Below are 16,212 nucleotides of genomic sequence, written 5' to 3'. Positions count from 1 at the left end.
TTTGTAGTCTGAACCATTTTGTTTCCAAGATATTGTAATATTGTTATGCACATTCATCGACATCACACGTGTGTATTTGTGTTACATATATTTAGATATATATATATATATATATATATATATATTACACGACAGATTATTTATTTGTGAAGGTGTGGAATATATGCACATATATATTCCACATATATTTGTATGTATATGTAATAATATCGTATATATGTACAGTAAGACATATATAAATATCTGTATTTATTCTATTATCTCCCGGTGGCGGAGCCCGGTGATTCACATCCGGGTGATGTTTACTGCAGGAGGGAAGCGCTTCCCGGTTCTGCTAACGAGCCTCCGTCGCCCATCCGATGAGATCAATAAATCGCGGATACCGCTGATCCGCTCACACGCACACACGATATCGATCACCTGGAACTCCGGAGGCGCTTCGGTCACGGAGAGGCACGTGACCGCGCGCGCGAGCCGCTAAGGAGCCCACCGTTCATGTCGCGCGGACTTCCCCCGAGCTCGGATATTTCTACGACGAGGTTAGCCGGCTAGCTTTAGCCCCCGTTTACTGATTCACCAATAAATACTCTGTCGTGTTTTAATACTCGACTGTGTACAAATATACACAAGCGCGCGCGCGATGTACGTGAATGTGTGCGCGTTTGAGGTATTTGATGTATTTGTGTGTGTTTTTGGTTAAGTAAGCTAGGTCAACGTAACTAGCTAGTTAGCGTTAGCTTCAGTGCGCGTCAACGCGGCTGGTTGGTTTAACCCGCTAGTTAAGGTCAACTAGTGGCTAACTAGTCGCGCTGGTGTTAACTAGGGGCTCGTTTAGGGGCGTCGCTGTGCGGCCGCGGAGGAAAGGCCCGGTGTCGTGACGGGCTGGGACGGTTGTGGTGTCCGCCAGGTGTTGAGATGGGTCGAGGTGGGTAGCTTTTCATCAGGGAGCCAAATCAGACGCGACACCTGAGGGTCTCCCGAGTGAACCCGGCCCAGTTAGCCCGGTCCGGGGGTTCGTGTCGGGTTTACTGTCCTCCTCTCGGTGTGTTTATGATAACCTGCAGCAGGTTTGGCAGCTGTCTCGTGTTCTGTCTCCACCTTCCCGGCCGGCTGGGGATCAATTATATTCATAACATCAGACTTTATTCTGAACTCGGCCCTGATGCTTGATGCTGGTATGTTTACTCTTGGTACATTGAGTCAACATTGGAAAACATGTGTACATTTTTAACTAATTTGAATGCTTGTATTTCTACACTGTGGTATGACGACTTGTCCATGTTTTATATCTGAACCCCCCCCCCCCCCCCCCACACACACACACACACACACAAACTAACTAAATCAGGTAAAATTGATATGAAATGTGTGTTTCATGTTCATCAACTCCCGAGTTCAGTTATAAAATTAAAGTGTGATGTGATCTGGTGATGATTCCCCCTTTCCCTGCTGTCTGAAGAGGTGTGTGTGTGTGTGTGTGTGTGTGTGTGTGTGTGTGTGTGTGTGTGTGTGTGTGTGTGTGTGTGTGTGTGTGGGGGGGGGGGGGATTATTGCACAGGAAGTATCACAAATTGGTTCTGTGTCGCAATGTATTTTCAGACCGTGTTTTCAGGTCTCCGTGTTTATCTAGTTCAGGTTTGACGGTTCAGCTCGGTGGTTTTTCCGGCTGCCCCGGTCTCCTGTGGGCACGAGGATCCGACAAGGAGAACGGAGAAATAAAAGATCCTTCAGAGGGGACCACGGATTCTAGTCCAGGTCTGAGGATCGTGGTCTGACGTGGTCTCTGACGTGGTCTGATGTGGTCTGTGGTCTCTGACGTGGTCTGTGGTCTATGACGTGGTCTCTGGTCTCTGACGTGGTCTCTGACGTGGTCTGTGGTCTCTGACGTGGTCTGTGGTCTTGACGTGGTCTCTGACGTGGTCTGTGGTCTTGACGTGGTCTCTGATGTGGTCTCTGACGTGGTCTGTGGTCTCTGACGTGGTCTCTGGTCTCTGACGTGGTCTCTGACGTGGTCTCTGACGTGGTCTCTGACGTGGTCTCTGACGTGGTCTGTGGTCTTGACGTGGTCTCTGGTCTCTGACGTGGTCTCTGGTCTCTGACGTGGTCTGTGGTCTCTGACGTGGTCTCTGACGTGGTCTGTGGTCTTGACGTGGTCTCTGGTCTCTGACGTGGTCTCTGACGTGGTCTGTGGTCTCTGACGTGGTCTTGACGTGGTCTGTGGTCTTGACGTGGTCTCTGACGTGGTCTGTGGTCTTGACGTGGTCTTGACGTGGTCTGTGGTCTTGACGTGGTCTCTGACGTGGTCTGTGGTCTCTGACGTGGTCTCTGACGTGGTCTGTGGTCTTGACGTGGTCTCTGATGTGGTCTGTGGTCTCTGACGTGGTCTCTGGCGTGGTCTGTGGTCTCTGACGTGGTCTCTGACGTGGTCTCTGACGTGGTCTTGACGTGGTCTGTGGTCTTGACGTGGTCTTGACGTGGTCCAGATCTCCAACATTTTCATTTTTCACAAATCCCCAAATATGTTTATATTCGGATTATTTTATAACTTAAAATAGTGACAATATTATACATTAGATAATTAATTTGATTCGTCAATTGATATTGATTGTTTGATATTTTAATTCATTTTTAACCTAAATGTTAAAAAAATTCTCCTTTTCCAGCTTCAGGCGTGTTTTATTCGTCGTTTTTGTGAAAGTAATTTGAATATTTTTGTTGTGTTTTGGACTGATTTTAAAAGAATCAACGGATGAAAGATAATAACGCCGATCCGACGTCGCCCGCGTCTGTTCGCCGTCTCCTCACCTTCCTCCTCTTCCTCCTCTTCCTCCCCCTGCAGCTGGCGGCTCTTCATCCCATCCTGCCCAACATCCTGCTCAGGGGCTTCACGCACTCGCTCATCGTAGCTCTGTCAGTCTGCACCGCCGCGGCGTCGGACCGGCCTGACGCCTTTCACCAGAGGGCGCGAGCAGCCCACGCCGATGGTAAGCACCGCGGGGGGATCTCCTTAGAGCCGCCGCCGCACGTCCCGGAGAGCCGCTGCGCCGCCTTCCGGTATCGAGCCCACGAGCGTTCAGAGGGAGGCGACGGTGCCCGACGCGGAGCCGCAGCAGCGCTAGCGATGCCCGGGTCCACGCCGGCCAGCAGCAAGGCTCGGGTGTACACCGACGTCAACACACAGAAGAACCGAGAGTACTGGGACTACGACGCACACGTGCCAAACTGGAGGTACGGATGCACGCGTTTACACAAAAGCGGCGAGTTTGTCATCATGTTGTTGTTGTTGTTGTTGTTGGCCCCTTTGGGACACAACGAACGTGTGACGAGCAAAACAACAGCAGTTGCACATTCCTGTACAGCGTGCGTACGGCCATGGAAAACCTGGAAAAGCCATGGCATTTAACAATTAAGTTATTAATATTTATTTAATTTTATATATATATATATTATTATTTAATATTATATATTTATTTATTTAATATTATATATTTATTTAATATTATATATATATTTATTTAATATTATTATTTAAAATTATATATATATTTATTTAATATTATATATATATTTATTTAATATTATTTATTTAATATTAATACTTATTTTATTAAGTTATTTCCAGGCCTGGAGATGTCCTTGGAGAAAATTAAACTTTCCAAGTGTTTTGGAAAAGTCCTGGAAATGTCTTATTTTCATGTGTTCATTCACGCCGTTTGATGAATAGAATAAACGTTCGTATAAATATTTATTCTTTTCGTCAAACTATTGTCTCTCATTCATTTCTGTCATTTAACTTTAAGATTTCACAAAATGTTGGTCATGGAAATTTGGTTTAAAAGTCGTGGAAATCCATCGGTCACATGTTGTAGTGCGTCTTTTTTTAAATGTGAATAGTGTGGTACAGTGTGTACATTGTGTTGTACATTGTGTACATTGTGTTGTACAGTGTGTACATTGTGTTGTACATTGTGTGGTAGTGTGTACATTGTGTGGTACAGTGTGTACATTGTGTGGTAGTGTGTACTTTGTGTTGTACATTGTGTGGTACAGTGTGTACATTGTGTGGTAGTGTGTACTTTGTGTTGTACAGTGTGTACATTGTGTTGTACAGTGTGGTACATTGTGTACATTGTGTACAGTGTGGTACAGTGTGTACATTGTGTGGTACATTGTGGTATATTGTGTACATTGTGTACAGTGTGTACATTGTGGTACAGTGTGTGTGTACATTGTGGTACATTGTGTGGTACATTGTGTTGTACAGTGTGGTACAGTGTGTGGTACATTGTGTGGTACATTGTGGTACATTGTGGTACATTGTGTGGTACATTGTGTTGTACATTGTGGTACATTGTGGTACATTGTGTGGTACATTGTGTGGTACATTGTGCAGCACGGTGGCGCAGTGGTTAGCACTGTCGCCTCACAGCAAGAAGGTCCTGGGTTCGAATCCCGGTCGTCCCGTCCCAGGTCCTTTCTGTGTGGAGTTTGCATGTTCTCCTCGTGCCTGCGTGGGTTTCCTCTGGGTCCTCCGGTTTCCCCCACCATCATAAAGACATGCACCGCAGCCTCACCCCGGTTGTATGGATGTGAATGAATGTTGGTGGTGGTCGGAGGGGCCGGAGGCGCTGATTGGCTGCCACGCTTCCGTCAGTCTGCCCCAGGGCAGCTGTGGCTACTGATGTAGCTTACCACCACCGAGATGACTGTGTGTGTGTGTGACTACTGGACTCTGGACTCTGTAAAGCGACTTCGGGATGTCGGCATGCCTTGAGAAGCGCTATATAAAATAAATGATTATTATTTATTATTATTATTACATTGTGTGGTACATTGTGGTACATTGTGTACATTGTGGTACATTGTGTACATTGTGTGGTACATTGTGTACATTGTGTGGTACATTGTGTTGTACATTGTGTGGTACATTGTGTACATTGTGTTGTACATTGTGTACATTGGGGTACATTGTGTACAACAGTGTGTGGTACAGTGTGGTACATTGTGTACAGTGTGTATATTGTGTGGTACATTGTGTGTATATTGTGTGGTACATTGTGTACATTGTGTGGTACAGTGTGTATATTGTGTGGTACAGTGTGTATATTGTGTGGTACATTGTGTACATTGTGTTGTGCAGTGTACATTGTGTGTATATTGTGTACATTGTGTGGTACATTGTGTACAGTGTGTACATTGTGTGGTACATTGTGTACATTGTGTGGTACATTGCAGTGTTTTTCCTGGGTCAAAATGGGTCTTCGGTGCTCCCCAAAAAAAAATCACCGTAATTAGCAGACATCTATGTATTTTATTTTTTTCCCCCCATAAATAATGGAGGCAATGCTTGAGGAAATCATTTTGCTAAAATAGATAGGCTAATAGATTGACAATTAGAGATGCACCGATCAGGTTTTTTGGTGCCGATCACCGATCACTGAAATCAGTATCTGCCGATCCGATAATACCGATCACGGTGTCGATTGAAGCATTCTATTTATTGTGTAGCATTATTGCCTAGGACTATGAGGAAATACAAATATAAAGCACCTCAAACATTAAAGAAATTACAGATTTCTTTAAACTTTTAGGACTTTTACTTTGAAAAATTTCCACATTGATACATTAAAATTGTTTGATTGCTATTGTAGGGGATTTCAGATATGTATGGAACACATCTGCATTATTCATTTCCTGGAACTCTTGGGGAAATCTATTTACAGGACTTTTCTTAACATACAAAAGTCTGACTTATTTTTATAAACTCTTCCTTGGTCCAGTAAAAATGTTTTAATGTTAGCATAATTTAAGCTAAATCTCAGAAACGATCTCTAAAGATACAAAATCAGTTCATTGTTTACTTTTATATGTTCTGTTTGATTTGTCGACATCTTATTTTGAAAAACGGATGTTGTTTCACGTGGTTCTTTCCGCTAACTTTGCAAAACCGGATGTTGTCACGTAAATCCTTCCGCTAACTTTATCAAAACCCTCTTTGCTCCCGATGGAATGTGTTTACCGTGAGCATCTCTAGGGGCTCAGAGCCTCAGACATGTGAGAGTCGGCTGAGTCGACCCAGAGATTCAACTCGGGGGACGGGGACGCCGCTCGGTGGTGAGGATCCCCTCTGACCTCTGACCTCTCACTCTGCGGCCCTCGCCGGGCGCATCGTCTCCATTGCGGTGCGCGGCGATTGAAACGTCTCTGATAGTTTTTCTCGCAGATGTTACGTCATCCGATCGGCCAAGGTTGATACGCCGTTTTGAGAGCGCCGATCAAAACCGATAATGGGAATATCGGCCGATATGGATCGGCGCTGATCAGATCGGTGCATCCCTATATAGTCCAGGTGTATTGGTGCACGTCGGGCTGTTGAGTGACCAGCAGCTGGCCGCTCTGTCCATTCACCTCACAGCTGCGTATTGACCAGACAAGAAGACACGCTTATTAACTCGATTACTATTGATCCAAACAGAACGAGGGTTCGGCTGTAGCCGACTTGAAACATACTATTGAGAACATATTCGCTGACATGCACGTGATGAACACAGGTTTTTTTCTTCTTCTTTTTTCATCGCGGACTTTTTTTGCCTTAGGCGCTCGGGATAACGGCGTAGGCGCGCGCCCAAATGTTCTCCATGCAGGAAAAACCCTGCATTGTGTACAGTGTGTACATTGTGTGGTACAGTGTGTACATTGTGTACATTGTGTGGTACAGTGTGTACATTGTGTGGTACAGTGTGTACATTGTGTACATTATGTGGTAAAGTGTGTACATTATGTGGTACATTGTGTGGTACAGTGTATACATTGTGTGGTACAGTGTATACATTGTGTGGTACATTGTGTACATTGTGTTGTACAGTGTGGTACAGTGTGTTGTACAGTGTGTACATTGTGGTACAGTGTGTACATTGTGTGGTACAGTGTGTGGTACAGTGTGTACATTGTGTGGTACAGTGTGTACATTGGGGTAACTTGATGTTCTTGTGTGACATTTATACAAATTAAACAGTTCAAATAATTGAGATGATTAGAAATATTTTTTGTGGAAGTCCTATATATTACGTTTGGTTATTTTCATAATTATTTGATAGTTTAGTCGACATGTCAGACGGTGTTTGTGAGTTCATCCCAGACTCAAGATGTTTGTGAGTTTAGACTCAAGGTGTTTGTGAGTTTAGACTCAAGGTGTTTGTTAGTTTAGACTCACAGTGTTTCCTCTGCTCAGCAACCAGGACAACTACCAGCTGGTGCGTAAACTGGGTCGAGGGAAGTACAGTGAAGTGTTCGAGGCCATCAACGTGACCAACAACGAGAAGGTGGTGGTGAAAATCCTGAAGGTGAGCTCCTCTTCCTCCGCGGCGCCCTCCTCTTCCTCCGCGGCGCCCTCCTCTTCTCTCACCAGCTCTAATTACTTCTCTCTTCTATTTCCCGCAGACGTAATTACTGCCTCTTCAAATGTGATTTTGAATATCCTCGCTTTAATAATAACGTGTCGCGGATTCAGAGCCGAACCTCGTACCCGCGCTCTCGACTCGACGCCGCGGTGTGCGGGAGACTCGGCGCCACCTAGTGGCGAAAACCCAAACGCGTACGAGCTGCAAAAAGACGGTTCCCGGCCACGCCGTCGGCGTCACACAACCGAAAGATTCAGTTTCTTTTATTTCACACCAAATCTACAAATTAAGTCAATATTATCATAATAATTTTATTTAAATAGCACCTTTAAAAACAATGTTTACAAAATGCTCTACAGAGAGTCGAGGCAAAACAAATGGAATAGTAAGAAACAAATATGACATTTAAAAATATATATTAAAATAAAAAACAGACAAACTAAATTAGGGGAACCAAAGTTCTGCATAAAAGGACGACATCACTTAAAAGCTGTTCTATAAAAATGGGTTTAAAGAAGTGATTTCAAAGAAGTTACTGATTCTATTAATTATTCTGCAAGATTTAGTTTGTTTAAATATTGACGTTCTCTGCAGGAATCGCTGACTTTGTGTTTTGAGAGTGGAACGAGTCTGAAGTCATTTAAAAAGTTTCAACTCTTTTTTGTTTTTCGTAAAAAGCTCGCTAGTCACTTTAACGGTGCTGCTTTTAATCCTTAATTCTTTCAAGGTTATAAAGTTCATGTTTTTAAAGGTTTTGAGTCTGGCTGGATTGGATATTGTTGACGATGTATTAAATTCCATTATATATAACATGTACATTATATATTAGAGTTTTATTTTGAAGATCTTATTTTACCACGTTGCCGGTGTCGGATTGTATTTTTTTATTTTAATAATACATCATTCAGTCAATGTACATCTGTGCATTTAAATAAAAACATTTAAAAGTTATAAAAGCGTGTCGTTGACCAATGAGAGCGTTGTGGGCGGGTCATCGGCTCTTCAGCGTGTTTTCTGTTTTTCTCGCCGCAGCCCGTCAAGAAGAAGAAGATCAAACGGGAAATCAAAATTCTTGAAAACCTGCGCGGAGGAACCAACGTCATCCGCCTGGTGGACACGGTCAAAGACCCGGTGGTGAGTCCGAGTCCCCCTGCCGCGAGCCCACGAGCAAGCAGCGGTGATTCTGTGTGAGAGTGAGTGTGAGAGTGTGAGAGAGAGAGAGAGAGAGTGTGAGAGAGAGTGAGTGTGAGTGATAGAGAGAGAGAGGTGATGGAGAGAGAGAGAGTGTGAGTGAGTGTGTGAGAGAGAGTGAGAGAGAGAGAGAGTGTGTGAGTGTGATAGAGAGAGAGGTGATGGAGAGAGAGTGAGTGAGAGAGAGAGAGAGAGAGTGTGAGTGAGTGTGTGAGAGAGAGAGAGTGTGTGAGTGAGTGAGTGTGAGTGAGAGAGAGAGAGGTGATAGAGAGAGTGAGTGTGTGAGAGAGTGAGAGAGAGAGAGAGCCAGAGAGAGAGAGAGGTGATAGAGAGAGTGAGTGTGTGAGAGAGAGAGAGAGCCAGAGAGAGAGTGAGAGAGAGAGAGAGAGAGCTCCGTTAAGCCTCGTGTCGTCTTCTCTTTGCAGTCCAGAACTCCAGCGCTTGTCTTTGAGTGCATCAATAACACAGATTTTAAGGTACTTCAGTTTGCCCGTGTGTCATCATTAATCCATCATAACAACAACAACAACCCCAACCCCCCCCCAGTGTGGTCTGACGTGTTCCCTCTGCTCCACAGGAGCTCTACCAGAAGCTCACAGACTACGATATCCGCTACTACATGTATGAGCTTCTCAAGGTAACGCTGTGTTCACCTCCTCACACCTGAGAATGAGACGCACCTGTGGGAGGAGCCACTCACAGGAAGTGACGCGTAAACATGTAACACAGAGACAATTGGATCAAACCAAATTAGTACTGAAACAGTTAGTTTGTTAGTATACTAAACAAATACACTTCACAGTCCAAAAACAAAATATTTTCTTTTTGAATAATCTAAATAATTGAATAGTTAATTAAATTATTTACATTATTAATTTTCTGATTTATATTGAAATATTCAATAGTTAATTAAATTATTTAGATTATTCATTTTTGGACTTTAAGATGTATTTTGTTTTTTAGAATACATGAATAATACAATTTTAAGAAACAGTCATTTGATTAATGGACAATTATATAACTATACTAAAAAAAACGGAACTTATTTTCTTTTATGAATAATCTAAATATTTGAATAGTTAATTCAATTATTTAGATTAATAACCTAATTATTGAATATTTAATTAAATTATTTAGATTATTCATTTATGGACTTTTAACATGTTTTTTTATTTTTTATACATGAATAATTAAATATAAAAAAAACACATGTGATTAATGGATAATCATATAACAACTATTTTTAAAAAAATACACGTTGCAGTCCAAAAACTAAATATTGTTCTTTTAAGAATAATCTAAATATTGACTAGTTAATTAAATTATTTAGATTATTCGTTTTTGGACTTTAACATGTATTTGTTTAACACCGAGTGGTTGAATATGAATATATATAATCCTCCTCCAGGCTCTGGACTACTGTCACAGTATGGGCATCATGCACCGGGACGTGAAGCCCCACAACGTGATGATCGACCACCAGATGAAAAAGGTAACCGTTAGCTAACGTCGTGGCGAGGACCGTGTGCTAAAGTGTTTAAAAACAAAATAACTAAATACAATTTGTTCCTTCACTACTTGTTTACATTTATCTTACAAGATAAAAGGCTTTTTACAATTATTTGAAGTTAAATTATTTTTGAACTGTTCATAATTAAAGTGATGTTTTTCATTTTAAATAATTTATGTTTTGCATATGAACCGTGGAAATTTGTTTAGGGTTTTTCACATCGTGGTCCAAATAGGATGCACATCTATAAAAATAGATGGAGTAGAAATTTAAATATGCATTTGTATTTTTTGTTATTTGCAAATTTTTATATTTAAAAAAATAAAATAAATGTGTGCAGCTTTAAATTTATGATTTAAAGCTGCACACATGATTATGTGTTATATAAATAACAGTTAGCATTATTATACTTAATGTAGTCTAAAAATAAACAAACTGCAACTTTACAGGTGTTTCAGTATTTCTTCGTTATTTTTTGGCCCTTCAGCCATCAGCGGCGTCGGAGGCGTGTTTCCTCTCGTGAGTCGGTGGAGACCAAAATCAGAGCAACAAGTCATCACTTAGACAAAAAACCACGACTCCAAATAAAAGAGCTCGTTGCCAACAAGTCGCCCACGTGAATGAATTAATGAATTAATGCAACTTTAAGTGAAAAAAGTAAAGTTTTCAGACGATATTACCAAAAAAAATCAACGTCACCTTTCACGACCACGATGATGAATGAAGCGTCGCTCCGCATTGAGCAGCAGGTTAACGCTCCTCCTCCTCCTCCTCCTCAGCTGCGTCTTATAGATTGGGGTTTGGCAGAGTTCTACCATCCCGCTCAAGAATACAACGTCCGGGTGGCCTCCCGCTACTTCAAAGGCCCCGAGCTGCTAGTGGACTATCAGGTAGAGGCCACGCCCCCTTGACCTTCAGACACGGTCTGGGTTCTTGTTGATTCACCTTTGTTTTTATCCCCCCTCCCCCTTCCTCCTCCAGATGTATGACTATAGTTTGGACATGTGGAGTTTTGGCTGCATGTTGGCGAGCATGATCTTTCTGAAGGAACCGTTCTTTCACGGCCAGGACAACTACGACCAGGTAAAGACACCTGGAACACCTGAAACACACACCTGGAACACCTGGATCAAGCTCTCTGACTGAAACGTGTCTCACGTTGACGTGTTGATGTTTTCCAGCTGGTCCGCATCGCTAAAGTCCTCGGCACCGACGAGCTCTTCGTTTACCTGCACAAATACCACATAGAACTGGACACTCGCTTCAAAGACCTGCTGGGACAGTGAGTATTTATATATGTTTATATATATTTACATTTATTTATATATGTTTATTTATGTTTATATATATTTTTTTTTAATATATATATTTTTTTATATATATATATTTATTTATGTTTATATATATTTATTAGTGCTGTGAAAAATAACGCGTTAACTCAGTTAATTAAATTACAGGTTTAACTTCGTTATTTTTTTAAACGCATTTAACGCATGCGCAGAATGAGCTTCCAATCCGTCTGTTGTTGGTCGTCTCGAACCAGCAGCATGTCATTCTGTCTCTACGTGTCACGTTAACACGACTCCGATCCCCGTCTCGCCGGATGCCGGCGTGTGTGCGCACATCGGGACGAAAAAAAGTCACTTGCACCAATGTTTTAATGCAGGGGTGCTCAATATGTCGATCGCGGTTGCCGCAGAGTTCAGATGCCGGTCTTCGCGCATGAAAAGTCACTCGCACCCCCCTAACTGTTACTCATAAAATGTAGTCAAACAAAAACGGAGCAAATCACCGTGTTCATGGCCCGGGCAAAGACAGCGCGGTCTCCTGGCTTCAACACGTTACTGTCAGGGAAGACACAGCGCACCGAAAGAAAAGTTTTTTTGTAAAACTTTTTACCTTTTCTGATTCCGCTAGCTCTTTGCTAACTTCCGCTAGTACTTCCGCTAATACCTCCGCTAATACATCTACTTAGAAAGTGTATTCTGTACGTTTTCTCCGTCGAAATGTTGCAAGACCCGACTTGCTGCATTGATCGCGACTTTAGACATTGTGTGTTAGGGCTCCTCTTGTGAAAAATTATTACGAAATAAAAGAAAATGTATATGTTCTTTGCAAAGATGAGGATATGTTGAATGCTGGGATACCAAACATGCCCATGTTTATTGACGTGGTCTGCGTGAGCAAGCCGTTTAAAGGGAAGGGGAGGGTCTTAAGGACGCCGGCATCCTCAGTGGAGTGGAAGAGGTTAACCCTCCTTTACATTTACTAACATATTTTACCCTCGGGGTCAATTTGACCCCAGCAATTAAAACCTCCAGAAAATTATAAGAATTAATATTGCTTCCCAAGTTTAAGTGTGAGGTACTTTATGTTTGTTTGTTGACTACCTAAATAGCCCTTTAAATAAATAAAAAAGTTGATATTTCTTATATGTTTGACACAGTGAAAAACAGCCTGGGGTCAAATTGACCCCAAAGAACACCGACATTAAACATTGAATGGGGTCAAATGGACCCGAAAGGTAACAGGAGGGTTAAACATTCTGCTTAGGATGAAGATGTATTAATGTTCCATATGGAAGAAAACTGCTAAATAACTGCTGAGTTGCAGCACCATTGTATAGAAGAATGTATAAATGTATATATCCGTCTTTTGTCATAAATCTCTATGTTCTCACAAAATATACCGAGAATATCGGTAATATGTGAATAATCATGATTAATCCACAGAAACCTGTGATTAACCCGATTAAAAATGTTAATCGTTTCACAGCCCTAATATTTATATTTGTTTATATATTGCGATTCAGCTGTATTTAAAACACTTAGATCTCATGAACCTCTTCAGGTTGACAAGTTATTTTGAGAGGGAAACTGTTCGATGAACAGATTCTTTATTAATCAACAGCAGCAAGAAAATCGAATAATATTAAATGAACTAACAAAACAAAAGTGCAGAGATGTAACGTAAAGTGATTAAAACTAAATAACCGGCCAGTGGAAACTCCTTATTCTGTTGTCACGTTTAAACATCAACACTTTGAGCACCAGCCGACGTTTCCTGAGCCTCAAGGAGTGAAAGTTATTACGCTCTTCATCACAGTGACGAGGGATTAATGAGCTGAAGTTAGTCTTGATCTAATAAATCATCTTTAAAGAATATAATTCACTCAAGTGTCTTATTCAAAGACTAAAACGCCAATAAATCTGGATGCAAACTGAATATTGCGTTGGATAAAAGCTGATGAACGACATTCCAACACATTGGAAGTTTAGAGTTTGAGGTTCTGATTCCCAACGTTTGTGAGTCGCCAAACTTCCCGACGGCTGACGCTTCGGTTCGTTTCTTCTTCTCTCGTCGAACGCGCTCTGACCGCCGCGCTCCGTGTTTTCGCGTCCAGGCAAACGAAGAAGCGCTGGGAGCAGTTCATCCAGTCCGAGAACCAGCACCTGGTGAGTCCGGAGGCTCTGGACCTGCTGGACAAGCTGCTCCGCTACGACCACCAACAGAGGCTGACGGCGGCCGAGGCCATGCAGCACCCGTACTTCTGTGAGTAGTCATTCAAACCTGTGTGTGTGCAGGGCTCCAGACTGCGACCAAATGGTCGCATTTTGCGCCTAAAATTAGACACAGTGCGAGTAAATTTTTCATCAACTCGCGCATGCGCGACCAGTAAATTAGCAGATTTTTTTTTTTTATTACATATTTGTGTTGCTGACAAACTTATTCTACACTGAAGTGTAGAATAAGTTTGTCAGCAACACTATAGTTAGCGGTAATGCCTGAATGACTGGTTTGCTAACTGACATTAACTCCAGAAGAAGAAGAAAGGAGACGAAAACAGAAGAAGAAGGCTGGCCTGTGTGTGAGAGGGGGGGGCGGGGGGATGACCACGGTGACCACCAGGCTAATGTGTGAAAAGAGGCGCATCGCAACGGAGACCATGCGCCCGGCGAGGGCCGCAGAGTGAGAGGTCAGAGGGGATCCTCACCACCGAGCGGCGTCCCCGTCCCCCGAGTTGAATCTCTGGGTCGACTCAGCCGACTCTCACATGTCTGAGGCTCTGAGCCCCTAGAGATGCTCACGGTAAACGCATTCGATCGGGAGCACGGAGGGTTTTGATAACGTTAGCGGAAGAATTTAAGTGACAACATCCGGTTTTGCAAAGTTAGCGGAAAGAACCACGTGAAACAACATCCGTTTTTCAAAATAAGATGTCGACAAATCATACACGAACATATAAAAGTAAACAATGAACTGATTTTGTATCTTTATAGATAGTTTCTGAGATTTAACTTAAATTATGCTGACATTAAAACATTTTTACTGGACCAAGGAAGAGTTTATAAAAATAAGTCAGACTTTTGTATGTTAAGAAAAGTCCTGTAAATAGATTTCCCCAAGAGTTCCAGGAAATGAATAATGCAGATGTGTTCCATACATATCTGAAATCCCCTACAATAGCAATCAAACAATTTTAATGTATCAATTAGGACATTTTTCAAAGTAAAAGTCCTAAATGTTTAAAGAAATCGGTAATTTCTTTAATGTTTGAGTTGCTTTATATATGTATTTCCTCATAGTCCTCATAGCAATAATGCTACACAATAAATAGAATGCTTCAATCGACACCGTGATCGGTATTATCAGATCGGCAGATACTGATTTCAGTGATCGGTGATCGGCACCAAAAACCTGATCGGTGCATCTCTAGAAACCAATAAATGTTTTGATTGGCCACATCGAAGTGCAACATGCACATGCTCAAGGTATGTTTTCTCTTAAAATATGTTTAAACTCAAGACAGTAACTTCTGAAGAGTTCTCTGTTGTGAATGTTTTGCAGTTCATGAAGGCAAACAGGCATAAGATTGTATATTGTCAAATTATTTATCAGTAATACAGTAAAAATGATGGGAAAACTTTGCAAGTCGATTTATAGTGTGCACCCCTAAATTTTCTGCTTGCGCCCCTAAAATTTTAAGTTAGGGGCCACTGTGCTCCTAGTTAAAAAAGTTAGTCTGGAGCCCTGGTGTGTGTGTGTTCTTGAATCTCTATGCCGGTGGGGACTTCGACTTGACTGCACGCAGCCCCATGGGGACTCGTGTACCGGTGGGGACCTACAATGAGGTCCCATTGAGCAAACCCACCCGACACCGAGACAAGTGCTCACAGGTCTGGAGTTCAAGTGTGTGTGTGTGTTTCATTGACCTGGTTGAGTGTGTGTCCCTCAGACCCCGTGGTGAAGGAACAGGCGAACGCCAACACAGACGGCACAAAGGCCATAAGCAGCTCCAATGCAACATGATGACCAGAGAGGCTACGACTTACAGGTGTTTCTATTGTTCTGTCCACTTTGATTATACCAGCGAGGCTTGCTCAAATAACAGAAATAGCCCGTTTAATGCGATAAGTTGACGTCTCCCATTGATTGGTCCGGTTTTTTCTCCCTTCGTCCAATCAGGAAGAATCTTTGTTACCTCAACTTGTGACCTTTTCGTGGCAGAAACGTCTGCCTCCACATCAACAGCCATACTGGATGCAAGATGTCAAGTTTGCAGAATACACAAACAAACAAAACACGCACGGATTAACCCCCCCCCCCCTCCCCCAAGAAAAAATAAATAAATAAAAAAAGAGGAGGGGGAGAAAATCTGAGCTGCTCGATCCGAATCCGAGATAACATCAGATCTGAAATCAGATCGAAACCCCTCTTCCTCCTGCTCCCCCATAACCTGTTTTTAATGAGCAAAGTGACTGTTGGTTCAGTATCAGCCAGTGTCGTGCTGTAAAGACGTTCGTCCGTCGTTGCGATGCTGTGGTGACCCGAGATCCAGTTTTAGCACTGAATGGCATGGAGGCTCTTTTTCTGCTACGGATAGAACAAAAGCTATATTGAAAGAGAATAAACCATTTTTATTTAACGATGAGCGTGTTGGACTTTTGTTTGAATCAGTTTTTTTGTTTTTGGTCTCAAATGGTCATCCCTACAGTCCAGAGTGGAATATGACTTACGGGTATTTACTCAAGTACAGAAAGTACACCGCTGGACTTTTATTTTCCTTGAGTATTTTCTTTCCATGACACTTTAAATACTTTTCAAATATTG

General features: G+C 42.3%; 1 protein-coding gene across 1 annotated transcript; it reads left to right on the top strand.

Moving 5' to 3' along the window:
* Positions 1–304: 304 nt before the first annotated feature.
* csnk2a2a (casein kinase 2, alpha prime polypeptide a) lies at positions 305–16,031 on the top strand. Its single transcript, XM_056413349.1, has 13 exons — positions 305–539; positions 2,840–3,228; positions 7,232–7,343; positions 8,433–8,534; positions 9,017–9,067; positions 9,169–9,228; positions 10,000–10,083; positions 10,881–10,991; positions 11,083–11,184; positions 11,283–11,383; positions 13,505–13,653; positions 15,338–15,436; positions 15,568–16,031. Exons 2-12 carry the CDS (start codon positions 3,122–3,124, stop codon positions 15,409–15,411), a joined length of 1,053 nt encoding a protein of 350 aa, XP_056269324.1. The 5' UTR covers positions 305–539; positions 2,840–3,121; the 3' UTR covers positions 15,412–15,436; positions 15,568–16,031.
* Positions 16,032–16,212: the final 181 nt, after the last annotated feature.

Source organism: Pseudoliparis swirei, chromosome 4, assembly GCF_029220125.1.
Source record: "Pseudoliparis swirei isolate HS2019 ecotype Mariana Trench chromosome 4, NWPU_hadal_v1, whole genome shotgun sequence".
Taxonomy (NCBI): Eukaryota; Metazoa; Chordata; class Actinopteri; order Perciformes; family Liparidae; genus Pseudoliparis; species Pseudoliparis swirei.
The sequence above is the reverse complement of the archived record's forward strand: the minus strand, read 5'-3'. Positions and strand labels throughout refer to the sequence as shown.

Coding starts and splice junctions, on each gene's coding strand:
- csnk2a2a (XM_056413349.1), top strand. CDS start 3,122: ATGCCCGGGTCCACGCCGGCCAGCAGCAAGGCTCGGGTGTACACCGAC. Junction 10,084..10,880: donor TCGACCACCAGATGAAAAAG/GTAACCGTTAGC, acceptor CCTCCTCCTCAG/CTGCGTCTTATAGATTGGGG. Junction 11,185..11,282: donor GCCAGGACAACTACGACCAG/GTAAAGACACCT, acceptor GATGTTTTCCAG/CTGGTCCGCATCGCTAAAGT.